The following is a 25,794-nucleotide window of genomic DNA, read 5'->3' on the forward strand; positions in this document are numbered from 1 at the left end:
GAAACAGTGTCAGACTTTATTTTTTTGGCTCCAAAATCACTGCAGATGGTCACTGCAGCCATGAAATTAAAAGACACTTGCTCCTTGGAAGAAAAGCTATGACCAACCTAGAGAGCATATTAAAAAACAGAGACATCACTTTGCCAACAAAGGTCTGTCTAGTCAAAGCTGTGGTTGTTCTAGTAGGCATGTATGGATGTGAGAGTTAGACCGTAAAGAAAGCTGAATGATGAAGAATTGATGCTTTTGAACTGTGGTGTTGGAGAAGTTTCTTGAGAGTCCCTTGGACTGCAGGGAGATCCAACCAGTCCATCCTAAAGGAGATCAGTCCTGGGTGTTTGTTGGAAGGACTGATGTTGAAGCTGAAACTCCAATAATTTGGCCACCTGATGCGAAAACCTGACTCATTGGAAAAGACCCTGATGTGGGAAAGATTGAAGGCAGGAGGAAAACAGGACAACAGAGGATGAGATAGCTGGATGGCATCACCAACTCAACAGATATGAGTTTGAGTAAACTCCAGGAGTTGATGATGGACAGGGAGGCCTGGCGTGCTGCAGTCCATGGGGTCACAAAGAGTCAGACATGACTGAGTGAGTGAACTATACTGATCCTTTAGGATTGACTGGTTGGATCTCCTTGCAGTCCAAAGGACTCTCAAGAGCCTTCTCCAATACCACATTTCAAAAGCATCAATTCTTCAGCATTCAGCCTTCATTATGGTCCAAGCCTCATATCCATACATGACTACTGGAAAAACCATAGCTCTGACTATATGGACCTTTGTTGGCAAAATAATGTCTCTGCTCTTTAATACACTGTCTAGGATTGTCTTAGCTTTTCTTCCAAGGAGCAAGCGTCTTTTAATTTTGTGGCTGCAGTCACCACGTGCAGTCATTTTAGAGCCCAATAAAATAAAGTCTGTCACTGTTTCATGGTTTTCCCATCTATTTGCCATGAAGTGACGGGGACGGATGCCATGATCTTAGTTTTCTGAATGCTGAGAGAGGAGTGTAAATAAGGGTAATGCCCAAGGTGCTGTGGGGCCCAGGAGAGCTCAGCAGTTTGGACCCCAGCTGAATCCCCCCTCCTCTTCTCCTGTTCTCTTACCCTTTCCTCTTCTCTTTCTTTTGCTATTTTTATGGTTGTCCATTTGTGGAGTTTTTTAAGTCTTTAGTTACCCTAGCACTGTCAGTCTCTTGAAAATGGGCTGGGTGGCTAGAGGACAGGAGTGGAATGAGACTTTGTAGACCTTTCTATGCCTTTCAAATCATAAACTATGGGGCTTCCCTGGTGACTCAGTGGTAAAGAATCCAGCTGCCAATGCAGGGGACACAGGTTTGATCCCTGACTTGGGAAGATCCTATAGGCCATGGAGCAACTAAGGCTATGCACCCCAACTACTGAGCTTGTGCTCTGGAGCCCAAGAGCCACAACTACTGAAGCCTGAATGCCCTAGAGTCTGTGCTCCTCAACAAGAGAAGCCACCACAATGAGAAGCCTGGGCACCGCAAGGAAGAGTATCCTCTGCTCACTGCAATAGAGAAGAGCCCATGCATCAGTGAGGACCCAGCACATCCAAAAATAAATAAATAAAATTATTTTTTAATTGTAAATTATATCCACTCAAGAAAGAAGTGTAATTTATTTAAAGACATTCTTGATATGACTGCAAAACAATGGGACTTAAGGAATTTAGTATTCACTTCAGATTCTTTTCTAAAGGTGGCGTGTTATAAAGAATGAATTGCTATAAGAAGGTAACCATAGGGCAGCATTTACCTGGTGTCTGCAGTGCTCCAGGAAGTGTTCTATCAACAGATGCTTCATACACAATGCCATTTCATTTCCACAACATCCGTAAGGTAGGTTATCTCATTGCCCACATGTGCAGATGAGGTCCACAGGGGTTCAATATACATGGGGTTCAATAACAAGTCCTAATGTATGGTGGGACAGGATTTGAGCCAGGCCATGTGATCCCAAGGCCCCACACTTACTTTTAGCCACATTGTTTAACAGTGTCTGGAAGAATGGAGATTGGTTTTCAGCTTTACCTAAGTGGCACATAATTGACCACAGAGCTGGGCTGAGACCTACGTCCATATTCATCCACACAAATGCCCTAAAGCTGCTTCTCTTCAAATGACCCTATTATGTGTGATAAACACTGGAATCTGCATGCATCTTATTAAGTGTAAAAATTGTCTTCATGAAAAAGGATTAAAGTCAACGAAAGAAGTATGAAATTTGTATTGACTTTTTTTTTTAATTCTCAGCAGCTTAAAATGTCCCAGTATTAATTTTAACTACAAAAAAGCAAAAGATCACTCTATAGCAGAACTCTATCTGATTCCTCCTTAACTATTCTATTATGAAAATAAAAGGGAGACTTGTTCCTATCTATTGAAAAGCATCTTGTTCACAGTGTACATTTTCACATTGTTACTCACAAACTATTTTACTTAGAAGCAATTCTATAGCCATCACAAACATAATTTGTGCTAACAATGTTCACTGCATGGCATCTAAAAATCAAGAAGAAAGAAAGAAGAAAAGAAGGAAGGAAAAATAGAAAAGGACAAAGAATCTTCAATCATACATATAACTAGCTAGAGACATTGTATAGGATATAAAAGTTTCCACGCAGATGACACTATTTTTTCATTGTTTTATCTGAAACCTCTAATCCCAAGGAGGTAAACAAAAGGGTGGATGAGATTCTCACTTTGCAAATAAATCAGTGGTGTAACATGACATCACTGGGGAGAGGCAGAGAAATAAGCCAAGTAGAAAAACCAACACTCAGAGCCTATAACAGCCTCTCCAACCACTTTCCTATAAACACATGGTTGGGCATACAGTAGCCAATGTTAAGAAAGCCAACAGAGGTGACAGAATTCACAGGAAAAGCCCAGTTTAAGTCAAACATGCCTATTTCCCCACGTAGTAGGAAAAAGGTCCTTTTGTTGAACGCCTAACCCCACCACAATTCCTGGAACACAGTTCTGCTGTGCTATGCTTAGTCGCTAGTTGTGTCCAACTCTTTGCAACCCCATGGACAGTAGCCCACCAGGCACCTCGCCCATGGGATTCTCCAGGCAAGAATACTGGAGTGGACTGCCATGCCCGACCCCAGGGGATCTTCCCAGCCCAGTTGGCAGCACCTTAAACATTTGCCACATAGAACCTGGGAATCTTGAAAGCAGATTCCATCCTCCCAGAGCGGCTCCTCAATTACTGAGCAAGCATCCCCTTTCACTGTAACTGGACCAGCAGTTTTATTAAGATGCTATTTGATGGAACAGAATTACTAATGTACTTGTGTCTGCATTTGCCAAATACTGACAGCTTTTAAAAACATATATAAATAGGTTCTTGTCAAAGCTTGGATGACTGATCCACCCTGCAGCTTTACCCACTTATTTATTAGGTAAGCCCTTTCCAAAAGGTATACATATACCAGCAAGCTCCTGTATTCTTCAAAATCAACAGAAGTTTCCCATTAGCAAACATTCAAAGGAAGGCCCACAAACAGCAGTAGGTACCCAAACCCAGTGCAGGGGAACTGGCCCTCCACTGCATTTTCACCAGACTCGATCACATTCCACACTGCCATGTCCTGTCAAGGGGTGGAGCTGACACACCCTCACAAAGGCACTGCCCTCTTTCCACAGGGGCCTGATCTCCAACAATCTGTTCCTGCACACTCCTCACCAGTGGCCAAGCAGGGACTAGGTCAGGAATTATTCAAAATATGGGAGGAAGCTAACCTGCAAGTGCCAGGACAAAACCACCAAATGGGAAGAGAGGCCAGGATGGCCTGTTACTGGCAGACACTGCAAGAGAGGGACCCGGGGAGGAAGGGGTTTCCTTAGGAACCAGTGATTCCCTGGGGCTCCACAGAGAGGGCGCTGACTCAGAGGACCAGGCTTCCAGGAAGTAGGTCCCTGGGTTTCTGGGTACAACCAGCCCCTGCCAGGGTGGGAGTCCAGCCAAGTAATTTCCACTGCGCAGAAGACAACACTTACTAACCACGTGGGAAAGTAAAGGGTGTTGCCGAGCTGGCTGGTGCTAGTAAGCAAGGGCTTCAGGAGGGAAGGCTGCCCGGCACCCAGCCCTACAGAGAGAGAGGAAGATACGGGCAGATTTTCAGGGGGTGCGTTGGGGGTTCACCATCCCTCTTCCAGGGCCTCTGGGATGCTCCACCACTCTATCACCAACCGCTAACAGCAGCAAACCTTCACCGAGTGCTTACATATGAGCCTGGCATCTTTACTTGCATTTCTTTTTTTTTTTTTTAATCTTCAGGACTCTTAGGTGTTACAATGAAACCCATTTCAGAAATGTAGGCATTAAAGAACAAAGTATTGAAGTCAAAGTCACTCATCTGGGGCATGGCCAGGATTTGAACCAAGGTCTGCTGCAAGCACAGCAGGAGCTCTCAACCAAAGCTGCTCCCGGAAAGAAAGGAGGCAAAGCAAAAGCAAGTTTTTTCTTGGCTGCACTGTGTTCATTCAACTTGCTTCCTGGCTGTCAGACCCCAGGCAAGTCTATTAACTTCCCAGTACCTCAGTTTCCTCACCTCTAAAATGCAGATAATAACAGAATGGTTTCTGAACAGGAAATGAAATGAACTCGGGTTTAGGAGAGGTCTTTGCACAGAGTAAGTGCTCAGTAAACGTTATCAAACCAGTTCAAGGAAATCAACCCTGAACATTCACTGGAAGGACTGGTGCTGAAGCTGACGCTCCAAAACTTTGGCCACCAGATGTGAAAAGCCGACTCTTTGGAAAAGACCCTGATGCTGGGAAAGACTGAGGGTAGGAGGAGAAGGGGATGACAGAGGATGAGCTAGTTGGATGGCATCACCAACTCAATGGACATGAGTTTGAACAAACCCCAAGAGACAGGGAAAGACAGGGATGCCTGGCACGCTGCAGCCCATGGGGTCGCAAAGAGTTGGACATGACTATGAGACTGAACAACAACAAAACATTATCCAGCATTGCGGTGCTGTTTATTATCAGTGGTAATAAGTGTAAGCGCTGCTATCCTCACAAAGTTCCCAGCTCAGCTGGAAACACAAAGCCAAGAAACAGGAAACTGAAACTAAAGAACATGAGCCTGACTGGAGGGCAGTGTTAAGTGCGGGGAACAGAGCAATACCTTACGACCTGAAAGTGAGGAAGCAGCTGCCCTAGGAGGCGCTCTCAGGGCCCATCTTCAGCTCCCAAAACTCTGACATCAGTCCAACTTCTCTTCCTTCCAGGAACAGGAAACAGGTAACGATTAAACAGAAAACTACAGGAGTCCTAAACACAGGGTTTTTCCAATTAGTCACAGGTTAGGTCAGGCAGTGTTCTTGCTAGACAGGCATGTGGCCAGCCTTCTGGGAATATGGGAACTGGCGAGCAGAGGTGGTATATGTGGAAGGTCACGGTCCAGTCCCTGCAGGGAAGTCACGAGTCCTTTGACGCAAAGTCTCCCCTGGGGCTGTTAGAGCAAAGGGAAAAGGAACTATGGTATTTTCTATCCTAGACCACTTCAGAAAAGGCAAACAGAGTCAAGATTAAACAAATGAAATTAGAAAACCCTAGATATAGAAAGCCTGGTTTTGAAGGGGAAGAAATGAACGTCAAAGAGTCGGACACGACTGAGCAACTTCACTTTCACTTTTCACTCTCATGCATTGGACAAGGAAATGGCAACCCACTCCAGTATTCTTGGCTGGAGAATCCCAGGGATGGGAGCCTGGTGGGCTGCAGTCTATGGGGTCACACAGAGTCGGACACAACTGAAGCGACTTAGCAGCAGCAGCAGCCTGAACTCAAATAACTCTGGAAACTGTAGCATAGGTTAGACACAGAGAAAAATTATAAAAATAATAGTCACATACTGATGCATAGTATCAGTGCTTTGTATAATTACAAAGCACTAGTATTGTATAATTACTAGACCAAGCACTTCACAGGTATGAACTTGCTTAACCCTTACAATAATCCTATGAGGTAGGCACTATCGTTTTCAACTCCATCTTCCAGATATGAAAACTACAGCACAGAAAGGTCAAATAACTTATACCAAGTCACATAGCTAGCAAGTAGCAGAGGTGAGTTTTTAATCCAGGCAGCCTGTCTCCAGAGCCCCAAACTCTGCTCTATTGCTTGTGAGAGTTAACAGTTTTAATATTCAGTAAAGTTCCACAAAATGGGATTATCCATTGCTCATCTCTATGGTGAGTTAGAGTCTTGAGCAGAAAAATCTATGGGTAATCATTACTCATCCAATTCAGTAATAAACCGACAGTGAGAAAATGGTGAATCACCTATCGGGAAGAGAAGGTACATTTAAGTTGTATTGTCTCCTGGTCAATTTATCTATTTTTTTGACATTAGGTACTAATTTTTTAAAAATTCCTGCTATGATTTATAAGAAGCAAATCAAAAAAGCCATCTGATCTGCATTGAACACTGTTGAAACTGCTGATTACTTATTGAAATTTCTAAACTTCCCTTTGACTTTTAAAACAATAGGAACTATTCGCCTTAAGGGATCAGATTTGCCATATCCCTTTGCCCAAAATGATCGCAATTGTTAATGAAAAACATTAAGTGAAGGAATAAACATAAAGTAGTATTTTGAGCTAACATGATCTCAGTTTTTATTGAAAGAAAAAAATACCAAACTGTTTACATTCGTTATCTATGAGTAGTGAGATTATAGGTTATTTTTTTCTTTTTATTATTTTGTATCTTTTGTTGGTGGAATTTGGGAGTATTTTTTTTCTTTTTTGACTTTTAACATTTTTTAAAAGGTCCTGATGACAGTCACTACAGTTGTTGGCTTTTTTTTTTCTACTGCAAGTAGAAAGTTAGTAAAGAACCTTCATTCCTATTAAGTTGAACCCTATGAAACTGTTGTCACTGTAGATCAAAAACAGTGGAAGACTGGTAATTTCATGTGGCTTATCCAAATAGTAATAGTAATGCTGTAGAGGTAAACCAAAATACTGAAAATTCCTTAGTAAGGAGATGACCTATAACTGCAGTCCATAAATATTTACATACTAGATATCCCCACTGACTGAAGGCAGAGAAAATGCTATGCAATCTTTGGTCTACACCTTAGGAGAGAAGATTCAACAGAAACCACAGAGTGGTGTAACTTCTACTTTTATTACACTATAAAACACAATGTAAATACATAAATAATATGGCATGGGCCTGATAATTTTTTTTCTTTCCCAATATACTTTTTTTTAAATCAGTTTTTCTTTTTCCTTATTTTCGGCTGTGCTGGATCTTCCTTGCTGTGCCAGCTTTTCTCTGATTGTGATGAATGGGGACTACCCTTCCTGGCAGTGCACTGGCTTCCCATTGTGGTGGCTTTTCTTCCTGTGGAGCGAGGGTTCTAGAGCACACAGGCTTCAGCATTTGTGGCACAAGGGCTCAGTAATTGCAGCTCCCAGGCTCTAGAGCACAGGCTCAATAGTCATGGCCCACAAGCTTAGTTGCTCCGCAGCATGGGGGATCTTTCTAGATCAGGGATTGAACCTGTGACTCCTGCACTGGCAGGTGGATTCTTTACCATTGAGCCAGTGGGGAACCCCCACTATACTTTTTTTAAAGCTTTTTCAGTCTTTAAATAGTAAACAACCATAATTTCAAAGAGATTATTACAGCCACAATAGTATTAATATTATGAACTGATGTTTCCCAATAGGAAAGACGACTATTTCATTTCCCAACAGCCAATTCTCCATCACCAACTGGATGTCCTGCAAGTCAGTTCATTCTGACAACAGCTCCCTGGAGTTAGTACAAACCCCACAGGTTTAAGGGCTCAGTCCCACAAGGACCGCACCCATTTCAGACACCAACTGCAAATAGCATCTACCAATTTAACCGAAATGCAGTACTTGGGTATAATCTCAAAAACAACAGAATGATCTCTGTTCATTTCCAAGGCAAACCATTCAATATCACACTGCTGCTGCTGCTGCTAAGTCACTTCAGTCATGTCTGACTCTGTGCGACCCCATAGACGGCAGCCCACCAGGCTCCCCTGTCCCTGGGATTCTCCAGGCAAGAACACTGAAGTGGGTTGCCATTTCCTTCTCCAATGCATGAAAGTGAAAAGTGAAAGTAAAGTCACTCAGTCGTGTCTGACTCTCAGCAACCCCATGGACCGCAGCCTACCAGACTCCTCCACCCATGGGACTTTCCAGGCAAGAGTACTGGAGTGGGGTGCCATTGCCTTCTCTGCAATATCACACTAATCCAAGTCTATGCCCCAATCAGTAATGCCAAAGAATCTGAAGTTAAATGGTTTTATGGAGACCTACAAGACCTTCTTTGGAGAAGGAAATGGCAACCCACCCCAGTGTTCTTGCCTGGAGAATCCCATGGATGGAGAAGCCTGGTAAGCTGCAGTCCATGGGGTCCGCACAGAGTCGGACACGAAGCAGCAGCAAGAAGACCTTCTAGACTAACACCAAAAAAGATGTCCTTTTCATCACAGGGGACTAGAATGCAAAACTAGGAAATCAAGAGATGCATGGAATAACAAGCCAGTTTGGCCCTGGAGTACAAAATGAAGCAGGGCAAAGGCTAATAGAGTTTTGCCAAGAGAACGCATTGGTCATAGCAAACATCCTCTTCCAACAACACAAGAGAAGACTCTACACATTACATAACCAAATGGTCAACACCAAAATCAGACTGATTATATTCTTTGCAGCTGAAGATGGAGAAGCTCTATACAGTCAGCAAAAACAATACCAGGAACTGACTGTGGCTCAGATCATGATTTCCTTATTGCCAAATTCAGGTTTAAATTGAAAAAAGTAGGGAAAGCCACTAGGCCATTCAGGTATGACCTAAATCAAATCCCTTACGATTATACACTGGAAGGGACAAATAGATTCAAGGGAAAAGCTCTGATAGACAGAGTGCCTGAAGAACTATGGACAGAGGTTTGTAACACTGTACAGGAGGTGGTGATCAAAACCATCCCCAAGGAAAAGAAATGCAAAAAGGCAAAACGGTTGTCTGAAGAAACCTTACAGATAACTAAGAAAAGAAGAGACGCAAAAGGCAAAGGTAAAAAGGAAAGATATACCCATCTGGATGCAGAGTTCCAAAGAATAGCAAGGAGATAAAAGAAAGCTTTCCTAAATGAACAATGCAAAGAAATAGAGGAAAATAATAGAATGGGAAAGACTAGAGATCTCTTCAAGAAAAGTAGAGATACCAAGCGAACATTTCATGCAAAGATGGGCACAATAAATGACAGAACCAGTTTGGACCTAATAGAAGCAGAAGATATTAAGAAGAGGTGATAAGTATACACAGAAGAACTATACAAAAATATCTCAATGACCTAGATAACCAAAGAGGTGTGATCACCTGCCTAGAGCCAGACATCTTGAAGTGTAAAGTCAAGTGGGCCTTAGGAAACATCACTACAAACAAAGCTAGCAGAGGTGATGGAATTCCAGCTTAATGATTCCAAATCCCAAAAGATGATGCTTTTAAAATGCTGCACTCAGTATCCCAGCAAATTTGGAAAACTCAGCAGTGGCCACAAGACTGGAAAAGGTCAGTTTTCATTCCAATCCCAATGAAAGGCAAGGCCAAAGAATGCTCAAACTACCACACAATTGCACTCATTTCACATAAAAGCAAAGTAATGCTCAAAATTTTCCAAGCAAGGCTTTAACATTACATGAACCAAGAACTTCCAGATGTTCAAGCTGGATTTAGAAAAGGAAGAGGAACCAGAGAACAAATTGCCAACATCTGCTGGATCATAGAAAAAGTAAGAGCATTCCAGAAAAACATCTACTTCTGCTTCATTGACTATGCCTTTGATTGTGTGGATCACAACAAACTGTGGAAAATTCTTAAAGAGATGAAAATACCAGACCACCTTACCTGCCTCGAGAAATCTGTATTTCTGTATACAGAGAAATCTGTACAAAATCTGTATACAGAGAAATCTGTATGCAGTCAAGAAGAAAGAGTTAGAACCAGATATGGAACAATGGACTGGTTCCAAACTGGCAAAGGATTAAGTCAAGGCTGTATATTGTCACTCTGCTTATTTAACTTATATGTAGAGTACATCATGCGAAATGCCAGACTGGATGAAGCACAACCTGGAATCAAGATTTCTGGGAGAAATATCAATAACGTCAGATGTGCAGATGACACCACCCTTATGGCAGAAAGTGAAGAGGAACTAAACAGCCTCTTGATAAAGGTGAAAGAGGAGAGTGAAAAAGTTGACTTAAAACTCAACATTCAGAAAATTAAGATCATGGCATCTGGTCCCATCACTTCATGGCAAATAGATGGGGAAACAATGGAAACAGTGACAGACTTTATTTTCTTGGGCTCCCAAATCACTGCAGATGATGACTGCAGCCATGAAATTAAAAGAGGCTTGCTCCTTGGAAGAAAAGCTATGACAAACCTAGACAGCATATTAAAAAGCAGAGACATTACTTTGCCGACAAATGTGCACATAGTCAAAGCTATGGTTTTTCCAGTAGTCACGTATGGATACGAGAGCTGGACCAGAAAGATGGTTGAGTGCTGAAAAATTGATGCTTTTGAACTGTGGTGTTGAAGAAGACTCTTGAGAGTCCTTTGGACTACAAGGGTATCAAACCAGTAAATCCTAAAGGAAATCAACCCTGAATATTCATTTCAAGGACTGATGTTGAAGCTGAAGCTCTAATACTTTGGCCATGTGATGTGAACAGTCGACTCATTGGAAAAGACCCTGATCCTGGGAAAGATTGAAGGCAGGAGGAGAAGGGGATGACAGAGGATAAGATGATTGGATGGCATCACTGACTCATTTAACATGAGTTTGAGCAAGCTCCAGAGATGATGAAAGACAGGTAAGCCTGGAATCCTGTGGTCCATGGGTCATAGAGAGTCGGACATGACCAAGCAACTCAACAACAACAATTTAACCAGGCTAACCCACCACAAACTCAAGGCCTCCCAGGATCTCCTTCAGGTTCAACAATTTGCTATGATGACTCAGAGAACTTAGGAATGTGGTATACTTAATGATTACAACTTTATTATAAAGGATACAATGTAGAAGTGGCCAAACAGAAGAGATCCATAGCACAAAGTACAGTGCAGGGGCAGGGGGTGGGGGCTAGGGTGGTGCAGACCCTCTATGCTCTCTCCAGACACATCACCCTCCCAGCACATCCACAGAATCACCAATCCAGAAGCTCCTTTAGCCTTCTTATTTCAGAGCTTTTATCAAAGTTTCAAGAAATTTCATTACATAGGCATGATCATTTTGAAGTCACTGGCCTTTGGTGATTAACTCAGTTGCCAAGACCTCAACATCCCCTGAGTTCAGGGGATGCAGCTAAAAGTTCCAACTCTCTATAATCCTGAAGTTGGTTCCTTCGGCAACTGGCCCTCATTCTGAAGCTATCTAGGGGCCCACCAAGAGTCATTCATTAGGGCGAACTCTGGTATGGTCTAAAGGGCTCATTGTGAATAATGAAAGACACTCTGATCACTCAGGAAATTCCAAGGGTTTTAGGAACATGGGATAAAAGCCAAATATATAACCTTTATTATGCCACAATGACTCCAGGTCAAGAATTTATTTACATATCAAGATGCAGCACTGAACAACATGGAAAAGATCAAATATTTTATCATATGGTTCAAGCAAAAGAATTCTTCCCTCCTTGAAGACACCCCCCTTCCTATCCCACCTTTCTATCCTACCTTCCTATCCCACCTTCCTATCCCACCCATCCAGGCACTAAGACACACCAACTCGACTGTCTCTGTACCCCTATTTCCATAATAAATAGGCACCCATGTACACTAAACTACTTTCAAGTGGGCTATCTTTCCTCCCCCAAATCTATTCAGTCACATTGTAAGAAATCAAGGGACTAAGAAAATGGACTTGCAAGAAACAATGGAGAAAGAGAGCCCTTAGCCAAGCAGAATTTAATAAATTGACCCAAAGTTGATCTGTATGTTTTATGTAAAGACACTGCCCTAAACACTGATGGCCAACACTGCCCTCCTGACCTGGACTCGCCTGGAAAGAGAAGAAAACAATGAGAACTTGACCAACAATGGGGCAAAAACTGGAAACACACAACAATCCTCTAAAAATAAATGTTAAGCAATAAAGAATTCAGGAGTCAAGATGATTTGTACAGTTTTAGAGGATATGCTCTAACTTAAGATATACACAAACAGCTGGCTTTTACCATTAATGAACACTTTTTGGTCTTCATACCACCAAGACTATTACTGTTGTTCAGTTGCCCAGTCATGTCCAGCCCTTTGCAACCGCATGGACTGCAGCATGCCAGGCCTCTCTGCTCCTCACCATCTCCCGAAGTTTGCCCAAGTTCATGTCCATTGCATCGGTGATGCCATCCAGCCATCTCACTCTCTGATGCCCTCTTCTCCTTCTGCCCTCTATTTTTCCCAGCATCAGGGACTTTTTCAATAAGTCAGCTGTTCACATCAGATGACTTAAATACTGGAGTTTCAACTTCAGCATCAGTCCTTCCAACAAGTATTCAGGGTTGATTTCCCTTAAGATTGACTGATTTGGCTCCCTTGCTGTCCAAAGGACTTTCAGAAGTCTTCTCCAGCACCATAGTTTGAAGGCATCGATTCTTGGTTCAAAGGCACCAAGACTGTACATTGCACCTATTTCATGGTTTTAATTTCCCAGCAAACTTTGAGGACTTGTTTATATCTATATATCAAACACATTATATTAAACCTATACATTATAGAGGTCATATTCATATTACTTACAAAGGACTAATAATATTCTTTTGAGAATCCAAACTGCTTTGAGATATACTAAAAACACATATATTCATCCTGTCTCCTCCCTCCCCATCTCCCTGCCCACCCCTAACCCTCATCTTTCTCCAGATGAGGAAACAGAACGGCAGTCTCAATGGCCTTGCTGAAATTACTAGGTCCTTGTCTGGTACGCAGGTCTTATTCAGCTCAGCATCTGGGGCTTTTCCATCACAGTGCAATGCCTGAGGGCGCCTTCTAGTCCCCTCCCCTCCACTCCACCCCATCCTCAGCCCCTGACCATCTACACAATATGCACCTGATTTCAGGAGCCCCACAGCCTAGCATCATTCTCCCTTCTGCAGTAACTTCTCCTGACCTACCGCCACACCTCTGCACAAACTATGCCTTTTGTTGGGCTGTCATGCCCACATTCCCTTTTAAGGTTTTGCTTAACATGCCAAGTTTTAGGCTCTCAAGGATTCTCCACCCCTCCTATCAGAAGGAAAATCTTCTCTGAGATCCCATGTGGTATTTCGTTCGTAGGTCTCTGATGATTCCAAACACATCCTCCTTTATTCTGTACCGATTTGTATTCAGAGCTTATCTCCTCTGCCATTTCCATCTCAAATTGGTGGAGAACAGAAACCAAGATTGTTGTTCGTTTCATGTACCTACACAGCACCTAACAGTATTTCAAAGAAGGCCCTCATTTTTAAATGAATTGCATGTTGTTTGTATGGAATGTATATACATGTTTTACTTGCAAAGACTATTAACACACTGACTTGACAATCATGCATGGGAAATGAGTCTTACCTTCAAAACCCAGCTTTCTTGGCTCTGGTTTAAGCAATAGCCCATGCCTCTTTTTTTTGGTTCTGTATTTTGCTTCAGTAGAGGAGGAGTAGATAGGAAAGAACTGAGGAAGTTGCAGAAGCATTCAGGTCATACAAACATGCAAGGAAAAATGAAGGAATGCCAGTTCATCAGCCATCTGCCACTTTACCAATGCCAGGAAATTCCGGGCTGATGTTCCTTATAATGTGAATAATTCACATGATTGTGTTGGAGACTTCCAGCTATGAAGAGCTGTTGCAATATTTGGAAATTAGTGTTTCCGAGTTAAACTGTGAGACAGAAAGCCCAGCGAATTCTTCCAGCTTCCCCCCGTTACAGGAATCTCTGAGAACCACATTATGTTGGTTTCTGCACGGGGGAGGAAGGGTTGGCATGTTACTGATACTGAAAAGAATTGTTTGTTTTTAACCCTACCTACCATGTGACATTTTATATACAGGTTCTTTTTCCTTTCTTTCTTTTTCTGCTTATTTTTATTGAAGTATAATTGACGTACAGTTTTGTAATAGTTTCAGGTACACAACACAGTGACTAGACATGTCTATGCATTATAAGATGATCACCTCAATAAATCTGGTTACCATCTGTCACCATTTAAAGGCATTACCATATTATTAACTACATTCCCTATTATGTATAATATATCCCATGACCTATTTCTTTTATAACTAGAAGTTTGTATCTCTTAATCCCCTTCATCTATTTCAGCCATCCCCCACCTCCCAACCCCAGGTTCTTTATAAATCTCCAACCTCTCTACTAAAGTTATCTGGCCACTTAAGAAGGGCGTAACTGTCTAATCTGTGTCTTTTCAAGAAACTGAAACTGATTATTAAAAATATCTCCCTCATGCCAGAATTTTATAAAAGTCATTTAGAAATCAAATGACACGTAAACTGAATTAGTCCCTTGAAATATTTACTCTAAAAGTAAACAGACAATCTCTGAAGAATTCTTTGGATAATCGCCCATTTTCCACTAAGAACAAAATCTACATTCAATTAATGAGCCGCCTTAGTTTTCTCTTTAAGTAGATGGACCTACAATGAAAAAGTACGTGATAATAATAATAAACATATATAAGACCTTCCTTTCACCAGTAGTGCTGAGCATGGAGTACATGCAACTTCACATATCAAAAAAGAACATTTGGGATCAATGAACATAGCTCTGGCTTCCCTTCATCTAGGGAAGCCCTCATAGCTCAGTCAGTAAAGAATCTGTCTGGAATGCAGGAGATCCAGGTTCAATTCCTGGGTTAGGAAGATCCCCTGGAGAAGGAAATGGCAATCCACTCCATGGACAGAGGAGCCTAGCAGGCTACAGTCCATGGGGTCTCAAGAGTTGGACACGACTTAGAGACTAGACCACCACCACCATCCCCTCACCTAGGACTTGAATGAGACATTTCCCTTCTCTTTGTCTTGGCTATCCCTCTGTACGTCTGTTTCCTCATCTCTACATAACAGAGAATACAGCAACCTGCTCCTGATACCGGTTGCAAAAAATAAATCTGATCAAGCAGTCAAATGCTTGTGTGCCTTATATGCTCTGTTGTCTACTTAAGACAAAACACAGTGGAAACAACTGCCTATAATTCTATGTCAAATAACATAGAATACTGACTTGGCAATCATGCATGGGAAATGAGCTTTACCTTCAAAAGATGTATTAATGGACTCAAGGTATATATTTGGGCTTCCCTTGTGGCTCAGCTTGTAAAGAATCAGCCTCCAATGCCAGAGACCTGGGTTTGATCCCTGGGATGGGAAGATCCCTTGGAGAAGGGAAAGGCTACCAACTGCAGTATTCTGGCCTGGAGAATTCCATGGACTGTATAGTCCATGGGGTCACAGAGTCGGACACGACTGAGTGACTTTCACTTTCACTTCAAAATATGTATTCACAGACTCAAGGCATATATTCACAGAAGGAGATATTCATGGTAAGAATACATAGGAAAGCTTTCCTGGCAGTGTTATCCACAGTTTCAGCCTCAAGGAAGGGAGGAAAACAGGATGACTACCCCAAGAAGAGGGGAGGGATTTCCAGGTTAAGATTCTTAGGCAGCATCATCCAGGAAGGAGGTAGATATGCAAATTCTCCAGTCCCTTCTGGGACCTACAGACACTGGGGGAGGGGGAGAGTGGCTATCTGTGTTGTGACCAGTCCTATAGTTCATTCTGATGGCCCTCACCCCTCCCTTCCATGACCACCTGTCCTCTTCATCTGGTTAATGCCAACACCTTCACAAGTGTAGGTTCAAACTTCGTTTCCTCCAGTACTTGCTCAACCAGTACTCCACACTCGTCCCACCCCCAGCCCCAGGTCAGGCACTCTGCCCTGTGCCACACTTCCCTTATCGAGGTAGTAATGATACTTTATCATGATGGCTTGTTTAATTGTCCTCCTGATAACCTGTGCTGGCTCCATAAAGGCACAGACTGTGTCTGTTTTATTCTCATCCCTTCAACCTAGCGTGTCGCACACCAGTAAGGCACTTGGCTAGCATTTGCAGAATGAATAAGTAATTTAAAGAATTAACCTGCAGGATTTCCCTGGTGGTCCAGTGGCTGAGACTCCATGCTCCCAGTGCAGAGGGGCTTGGAGTTCAACCTCTGATTGGGGAACTAGATCGCACACGCCAAGACTAAGAGTTCACGTAAAGCAACTAAAGATCCCGCACGCCAGGACTAAGACCCAGTGCAGCCAAATAAATACATAAATATTTAGTGAACCTGTGAAAGGTATAAAGGAAAGGTATAAAGTATTATAAACTTGACAATATGATATGAAATTAACAGATGCATATAAAGGACCAGTTAGGTAAAGTAAACTTCATGCATGGATTTGGGTTTTGAAAATCTTTGCATTGAAAAATTTTCACTAACACTTTCAAATATATCAATCTCCCATCATATTCGCCTGATAAGGCAGTACTTGCTTACTTTTGTATTGTCATTCTTTTTTCTCCAAGACCAGAGTCTTCATCTTAGACTTTGGGAGCAATATAGCCCATAAAACAGTACTGAGATCAAACAATGCTGGATGGGCCAGGGGTAGCAGGCAGTGTCTCTTAAGTCTCCTGCATTGCCATCAGTGCCACCTGGGAAGCCCCAATAGACAAGCAGACCTGGGATCCGAACTTGTGTAGCTCTGCTCCAAAATCCAGGCTTTTACCCAATACAGGTGGCTCTAATGGTGAAGAATCTGCCTGCCAATGCAAGGAGACATGAGACGCTGGTTTTATCCCTCAGTCAGGAAGATGCCCAGGAGGAGGGCATGGCAACCCACCTCTAGTACTCTTGCCTGGAGAATCCCCATGGACAGATGAGCCTGGTGGGCTACAGTTTATAAAGGTTGCAAAGAATAGGACATGACTGAAGTGATTTAGCACGCACACACGCAGCCCATAAAAACGGACAGACAAGACTGTCTTTCCAATCTAGGAGGAGAGAGAGGAAACTTACAGCTAAGATAGGTGGGTGACTTTGAAAAGCCTAAGTCTACGCTTTATTATAAAGAAAAAGCCTCGGGCTGAGTCAGAACACCTGGATTTCTCAGCTCAGACTTCCTTCCTTCCTGCATTCATTCAAAGGTTTTTAAGCCTCTGCTCTGTTCCAGGTCCTACACTTGGATCTGAGCCTTGGACAGTGACCAGCACACACATACACACTCACACACACACACACACTCCCTCACCAGAACTAATGTTCTGCTCCTCCACCACGGGCTATGGCCATTCTGACTCACATAGACTCCTGAACCTGAAGGTCCCCCATCAGCAAAGGGAGGGTTTAATTAAGATGACCACGGCGTCCCCTCTGACACTAACATGACATGATTAAAACAACACAATTACTCTCAGAAGTCAGTTAGCCAAAGTCATGCTTCTCAGGGCCTGCTCACCCACCCCAAAGCCAGAGAGCCGAGAAACCAGACCCTGGAGCATGAGGGCAAAGGGCAAGAGGAAAACTTGCCAGAAGCAGCAAAGTGGGGTCCATGCAGTGGAGAGGCAGCTTTAACTCAATGAGAAGAGTTCAAGACAGACTGCAGGATTTGCTTGAGACCTGGGTAAGCCAACTTGGTGTCATCTGCTGAACAAGGTTTGAGGAGACGATCAGCTCTAACGCTGCAGGGCTGTAGCTCATTTGTCCCAGTATGAGATAGTAGGATAGCATCATCGAGTCAATGGACATAAGTCTGAGCAAGCTCTGGAAGATGGTGAAGGACAGGGAAGCCCGGCAAGCTGCAGTCAGTCCATGGGGTCACAAACAGTCAGACACAACTAAGTGACTGAACAACAACCAAGCAACTGACTCAGTCCCTCCACTACCCGAAGCAAGTGTCCTCCCCCACAGGTTCACAGGCACAAGGCTGCACCCCCACCCTGCCCCCAGCAGAAACCAATTCCAAGTCCATGTTATCATCTGTGCTTCGGACCAACTGGCTACACACCCCCTCATTGAGTATGGTTTAAGTTATAGAGTGGCTCAGGGAAACATTTGACTTTGCAGATCACCAGTTTATTATAAAAGGATATAACCCAGGAACAGACAGACGGGAGAGATGCACAGGACGGGAAAAGAGTGGGGTTTCCACTCACCACACATTTCAGGCTCTCATCAACCCAGAAGCTCACCATCTTGTTATTCAAATTTTTAAAGCGCTTAATCTGTGATCTTCCCCCTGGCTCTTCCCCTTCTCAGAGGCGGCTGGGCAAGGCTGAAAGTTTCAGCTCTATCCCCACCGTCTTTCAGGCGACCAGCCCATCCTGAGGCTATCCAGGGGCACCACCCTAAGTCATCACCAGATTAGTATTCACTCAAAGGGGGCTTCTCACAGAAAAAGATCCTAAATATTTAGGAAATGTCAGGGGTTTGAGCAACTCTGTCCCAAGAACTGAGGACAGAGACTAAATATATTTATTATACATATATTACATTTCCCTTGTGGCTCAGATGATAAAGAATCTGCCTGCAATGCAGGAGACCTGGGTTTGATCCTTGGGTTGAGAAGATTCGCTGGAGAAGGAAATGGGAACCCAGTTCCCAGAATACTGGGAATGGGAACTCCAGTATTCTTGCCTGGAGAATCCCATGGACAGGGGAAACTGGCAAGCTACAGTCCATGGAATTGCAGAGTCTGACACAACTGAGAGACTAACACTTTCACTTTCTTTTCATATGTATACTATACATCATATATTATTGTTTATGTTACATATATTTCTAATTATATTCTACTTCAACATAACATTCACTACTGAACAATGAGAAGATGAACAATGAGCAGTTATACTCGGGATCCTCAAAAAGGATGTCACTAGGACAATTACACCAATCCTAGGGGAAGACTGTCAAAAACAAGATCCACTGGCTAGACAAAAATCAGTTGGTGAATCTTTCAAAATTCTCCCAAAAGAAACAGCTATGTTTTACCCTTATCAAGATGAACAGTTTCTTCCTTTTTTCTTTCTCTCCTACCATGCCTAATTTTGGTAGATTAGGCTAAGCCCTGCACATCCCTTGCACCCCGAGAGAGCGCTCTGCAGAGTTCACTGGTCCCTACTCCTCCTCCCCTGGGGCACTGGCTCTGCCCACCTTGCCTCCTCAGCTCCCACCCAGGACACCCCAGACTCAGCAGCTGGGCTCTGAGCAAGATGAGTCAGAGCGATAACAGAGGACCTGAAAGGAAAATTCTGGAGCAGGTAGCAACTTTCGTCCCATCTGAGAGCTGTGACAGGGAGTCTTTGGTTAAGGACACAGAAATATACTTTTGTAGCACCTGCTGCATGTCAAACACTGAGCCATGCACTCTTGTTTTTATCTCATGTAATCATCATAACAATCCCAGTGAAGCAACTCTGCCATATTTTCTCCACAACACAGACGAGGGAAGTGGTTCAAAGGTTTTTGACTCTCTGTACAACAGGCATTTTCTCTGTGGTTGGAATGCAGTTATACACAGGGATGTGCACACAAAATGGGATGGAGGAGGGAGCTGGGAAGAGCTGGCAGCTGTTTGAGATGAAAAAGACAAGAAGGCAGGAAGCTTGGGGCACTGCACAGTTGGGTAGAAAAACCCTGAGTTCAAGAAGTTTGGCACAAGGATCTTCAGGGTGAGATGACTGGGCACAGGAACTCAGTTTGCCTGGGGTATCCAGCACCCTCAATCATCCCTCCCTCCTCAAAGAGGCCCTTGGGAGGACTCTGGGTTTTTTTCTCCCTTACAAAGAAAGCTGTGTCAGTAACTAGCAGAGGAACGCAGAGTTTCCATTATAATGTGTATCCTATTATGTCCCATTCCTAAACCCACCTAAAATACTCGAATGCTCAGCTTTACCCAAGCTATCTTTACTTTATTAGATTCCATGCTAAAATACCCAAGCAGTGCTTCTTTTCACAAAGTGCCACGCATCGGAGGAGTTCTTTTTCTCCATAAGGTATTTTACTACTGTGAGCAGTTTTACATTTGACTGCCCCAAAACAAGAAATAGATGAGTTGTGGAAGAGGAAATGCAGGACCATAATCCCTTATCTGAAAACCTGGAGGTCAGATGTACCTGGGAATTCAGGCTGCAATCCTCAAAAGGTAACACACGCATTTAGCACACATTTTGTAACACTTAGAAATCAAATTCACTAATATTACTGCAGCCAAAACTTAGCAATATTCAAACTAAGTGAGATAAATAGACACTGTAGAATCCCACACTGGTTCAGGTTAGGTATTACCCACCAAGAGGGTATGCAAAAAACCTCAAAAATCTTTCTGTTTTCAGATTTTGGAATTGTCCATGAAGAATTACAGACATGTGCAATCAGTTCAAATACTAGAAAAAAACAGGCAACCTACCCATAATCAAAGACATACCAATTTAAACAAGCAAGGTTCCAATTTTTGCCTCGTGTGTGTTAGTCGATCAGTCATGTTCAACTCTTTGTGACCCCACAGACTGTAGCCGCCCGGCCCCTCCAGGAAGAATACTGGAGTGGTTTGCCATTCCCTTCTCCAGAGGATCTTCCCAACCCAGGTACAGAACCCTGGTCTCCCGCATTGCAGGCAGATTCTTTACCGTTTGAGCTTCAGGGAAGTCCTACAGGAATTTTTGCCTTATAAGTTAGCAAATATGTTTTGCAGAGAAAATACCAACACTGTCAAAAGTGAGTCCTTTGACCAATGCTGTGAGAATGTAAAACGGGACACCCTTTAGTTACTAAGGTTGGTGTCCCCAGTGGCCTCAAACATAAATACCTTTGACCCCCAACAGTGCCTTTTCAGGAACCCATTTTCTCTGGAAGTCATTGATATCTAGACAAAGCTTTATGCATAGGTATTCACCTAAACAATGAGCTTTAAAACTCACTTTAAAATAATTAGCAAAAACTAAAATGGAAGCCCAGTGAGGTAAAATATAGAGAATCCATACAATGGAATATTACGCAGCCACTTTTTGAGTGTATAGAGAAATGGAGAAACCTGCAAGTATAACATTAGGTAAAAAACACAGGGTAAAAAAGTATATTTGCATTAAGATCTCCTCCAAGTGGAAAATACATATAGAAGACCAGGCTGACAGGGGTAAGTGCCTTGGGGTAATCAGATCAAAGGTGATTCTCTCCCTTCTTCTCCAAACTTTAAATCTTTGGGGGAATTCTCCAGAAATATCAAGAGCACTGTGTTTTAGCTGAAGGGAAACAGGGAAAAAAAGGTCTGGCTACTTAACTCCCAGGCAGCGGCAACAAATTCGTGAATCTGAGGTGTCACTCCAGACTTTCATATGTTTATAAGGAACCTATGATTGCAAACCATCACCACCTCCAGAATGAAAACATGTGTGGTCTACATTTATTAGACAATTTGACTGACACTGTAAGTCTAGTCTAAGGGGCACTTTGGGTAAGAAATACAGGGGAAAAAAGATACATAGGATAAAAGCTATATACCACTTTGCCATTTGCCAACACCTTTCAGAGGCAATAGCTCATTTGTTCCTCACTAGCAGCCAGTAAGGCAGACAAAGATAGGAGTTGGCACATACCCATTTTACAGGCAAGAATATAGAGGCAGAGAGAATCACATTCCAGAAAGTGCAGGCACACTTTAAGTCCAGGTTATGACTTAGAGGTTGGTACTCTTTCCACTCTAACATGTCTTTACAGTATTAATGACTTTTTATAAATATCTTTGGGGCTTCACAGGTGGTACAGTGGTAAAGAATTTGCCGGCCAGTGCAGAAGACATAAGAGAATCAGGTTCGATCCCTGGGTTGGGAGGATCCCCTGGAGAAGGAAATGGCAACCCACTCCACTATTCTTGCCTGGAAAATTCAATGAACACTGGAGCCTGACAGGCTATAGGTCATGGAGTCACAGAAGAGTTGAACACAACCTAGGGACTAAACAACAGCAACAATATGTAAAAGAAAAACCTATTTCTCTAAATATCTTAGAATAAAAAGAAATTCCTCACTAGAGGGCAAAACAAAATGATCTGGTAATAAAAGTCCTCAGAATTGAACAGATGTGAGTCAAGGTCAAAATCCAACATACATACTCAAGTGACTTGTTCAAGTTAACTTCTCAGGATTCAATTTCCTCATCTATACATAGAGGAATAAAATTATACAGCTAACAGGATGCTGTAAGAATTAAATGATCTTAGTACTTAGACCAGAACCTGCCACAAAACAGGTAAAATAAATACTGCATTCCTTCCTCCAAAAAAGAGTAAAGTGCCTACAGGGTACTAACTGCAAATTCCAATTTTAGTCCTGTTAGCCACACCAGATTTACTAATACCAAATCTTTAGAATTACTGAAGTAACTACCCTACAATTCTCAGAAACCACTCAACATAATAGTTTTAACCAGTGACAATTTCAATCATTTTTTATCAATTTTTAAACAACTTCTCTTCTGTCCCAATATGTAATTGAACTTCAACATCAGAGACAAACAATTCTTTAAAAAGTAACAACAAAACTTTTTCCTCCATCACCTGGGTCTTTGATCTCTCTTGTTCAAACTCAACTACTCAAACTCCCAAATAGCAATGGTTGTTTAATTTACTTTGGGGGGATAAGCGGGGAAGATGGGAAATGGCAGGCACATCTCGAATTTTTCATTTCCTCTTTCAATACAATTTGGGCTGGAAAGCCCAAGCCCCAAAGGGTTGCTTTCTCAAAACATCCTGCCCACTGACTATGAATAACATAGATACACAGCCAAGCAGCTACCTGGCCAAAGGACAACCTGGAATCTAATAAAGTTTATCGTGAGCATCTAAATGAGGAGTCAGGAGGCTGGATGGAAGCCCACAGAGCCCCAGGAGAGAGCACCTCTTATTCACCAGTCGCTGGTCCTTTTCAGTCCACTCCTTACTTAAAGGCTATGTCCATTGTCTGCAGAGAAACTAAGCCCTAAGTAACCAGAGAACTTAAAGACATAAATAAGCCAAGTGTGGAAAACCATCCCTTCTGGTGCAGTGGTATACAGTTTCAAATGCTGCTACTAAGACAGAAGCTTAAAGAGGTTCTACTAGGCAGGAAGTCAAAGAGACATTGCCACTACCCATTGTTCACTTAGCTGTCCTTATTTTCTCTGCTTCCCAAAGTCTGATAACCCCACACTTAACAATACTATGATGTCCTAAACTCCCTATCCTAGAACCCCAACAAGACACCGAAGTTGATTTCTGTTCTATTTTTTCTCTGAGGAGCAGTGAGGTATAGGGGAAAGAGAATGAACTTTGGAATCAAGCAAGCTGGGTTATCAAAGATAAAGATACATGTAGACACACACACACACACACCCCTCCTAATGGTTCTGCCTCTCTGACTGAACGCTGAATGATACATTACATATGGGATCTTGGACTAATTTTTTAACCTCTCTGGGCCTCAGATGCTGTACTGGAAATAAGAACTTCATAGAATTATGAGAAATAACTATAAAAATGAATATAAAGTGCCCAGCTCAAAGCTTGACAAATAACAGTTACTCAACATTTCTCCCAACTTTCTCCCTACTTTCCTAAACTAAGCCTACAAAAGTTAACACTGTCTTAGATTCCATGGGCACCAGATGTTAGCTGCTCAGAGCATCTTTTCTTCATGAAACAGGTCTCAAGCCACACTGGCACATCTGTACACTGGACCGTTTCCTTTTAGATACCTCCTTCTTCTCAAGCGTTATACTGTGTAATTAAGAGCTTTCATCATCACATTCCAGTTTGGAAAGCTGCTGCTGCTCAAAGATCTATCAAAATACATACTCACACTATGGAAGGATTTCTCCCGCTATGACTGATTACATGCATCATGTGCTGAATTTTTAACAACTTCCCTCCCAGGTTAAGCTCTTCAAATTCTGGAGCAACCGATTCTAGCCCTGTAAGTACCGTCTACAACCTGAGGTCCAATTTGAACCTGATGATTCCCCTATCTGGGCTTCCCTGGTGGCTCAGACGTAAAGAATCCACCTGTAGTGCACGAGACCTGGGTTCGATCCCTGGGTCTGAGAAGATCCCCTGGAGAAGGGAATGGCTATCCACTTCAGTATTCTTGCCTGGAAAATTCCATGGACAGAGGAGCCTGGCGGGCTATAGTCCATGAGGTTCCAAAGAGTCAGACACAACTCAGAGACTAACTTTTTCACTTTCATGCCCCTACCTGTCTCACTAATGGTATGCAGAGTGAAACCCAAAATCTCTTATCCAATAATACATGTCACTAGTGGCCATTTCCTCAGGATGGTTGGCTGAAGGAAATACAGATCTGCTAATAAAGACTCAAGAGACATACCGTTCTGTTCCCTTCCTAAGGTATTCTGGTTTCTATGAAAGAGTGAAGACCAGGGAGATAAGCCAGTTTAAAAGCTGCAAGCAAGCAGTCTTCTCAGGAGAGAAGAGCAGTATGTGTGTTTTTAGGGAGGAGATAGTCATGGTTGGAAGGCTTCCAGTTACTTGCTTATTATTTGGACCTGAAGAGGAGCTACTCAAGCTTGGAAGGGTTTGCTGACGTAAGATTCCAGGCTGTAGTAACCCCAACTGGCCAAGAAGGTATAGATGTATTATTTTAACTACTGCTGTGAGGTGGCAATTAAGAGGCGACAAATAGTAAGGAATCCCTAGCGTCTATAGTTATAAAAACAAGAGTGTGAAAAAGGACTTCCGTGAAAGTTACACCTCGTCTTAGATTTCAATTAAAAACTCCTGTTCCATGTTCATCACTGGAGACAGTATTTTATCATCTCTGCTGATGGCTTCCTGCTCTGACCACAGAAGGTTCCTCTTGTGGTGACAGGAATCAACTCAAAGAAGAAGGAACGGTAAGTTTACAAACTCGCCTTCCCTTTTTCCAAGACTGATGCTAAAATAAAACTTGGAAAGAAAGTGGAACTCCTCAAGGCTTTAATATTTAAATTTAAAAAAAAGGGGGGGGTGGAGCGGAGAAGAAGCCGGCGACGACAGCGCACCCGGTCGCCGGTGTCACAATCTTCCGCTCGCGGGCCCTTTGAGGACAAGGGCAGGAAAGGGGTCCGCAGGGCTCTGGATCGCTGTACCCAGGCGGAAGCGCTCCCCAGGAAGGCAAGAGCCGCCCGGGTCCCTACACGCCAGACAGCTCAGAGGTGGGGGCGGGGGGACTGGTAACAGGTTCTCTCAGCAGCAGAGAAGAGAGAAGGCGGGAGCCGAGCGGGCGGGAAGGAAGGGCCGGGAGCCATCGCCACGCGCCGCGCCCGACCCGGGCCACCCCCGGGACAGCCAGATGCTCAGCGCCAGGATCCCGCGGCTGTGCCAAGACCAGGGGAGCTGGGGCTCAGCGGGGGCGGCAGTCCGGATCCCTCGCGCTCTCCTGCGCGCCCCAGCCGCGACAGGGCACTCACCCGAGCCGACTAGTGGCGAACTCACGGCTCCTCCCACGAAGACAGCAGCGGCGAGCACGGCGGACCCCGGGAGTCCCCGCGGAGCCATCGCTCTGTCCCTTCGCCCTCCTCCCCCCGGGCGCCACGTCCCGGGCTCCGGCAGTGAGTGCAGCTCTGGGGACCGCAGGCGGACAGGGTTAGTCTTGGCAGGGTTCAGCCCCCGCGCTGAGCAGCCCGCC

At 43.4% G+C, this 25,794-nt stretch overlaps 1 protein-coding gene across 1 annotated transcript in view; it reads right to left on the minus strand.

Annotated features, from left to right (window-relative positions):
- RELL1 (RELT-like 1) overlaps window positions 1-25,784 on the minus strand; it is an 80,181-nt gene extending 54,397 nt beyond the window's left edge. Inside the window, exon 1 of the mRNA XM_010852413.1 lies at window positions 25,577-25,784. Coding sequence (XP_010850715.1) covers window positions 25,577-25,664 — 88 coding nt within the window. The 5' untranslated portion in view covers window positions 25,665-25,784. The remainder of the gene's footprint in view (window positions 1-25,576) is intronic.
- Between the last annotated feature and the right edge of the window lie 10 nt (window positions 25,785-25,794).

Source organism: Bison bison, unplaced genomic scaffold, assembly GCF_000754665.1.
Source record: "Bison bison bison isolate TAMUID 2011002044 unplaced genomic scaffold, Bison_UMD1.0 scf7180017864310, whole genome shotgun sequence".
In the NCBI taxonomy this organism is placed as follows: Eukaryota; Metazoa; Chordata; class Mammalia; order Artiodactyla; family Bovidae; genus Bison; species Bison bison.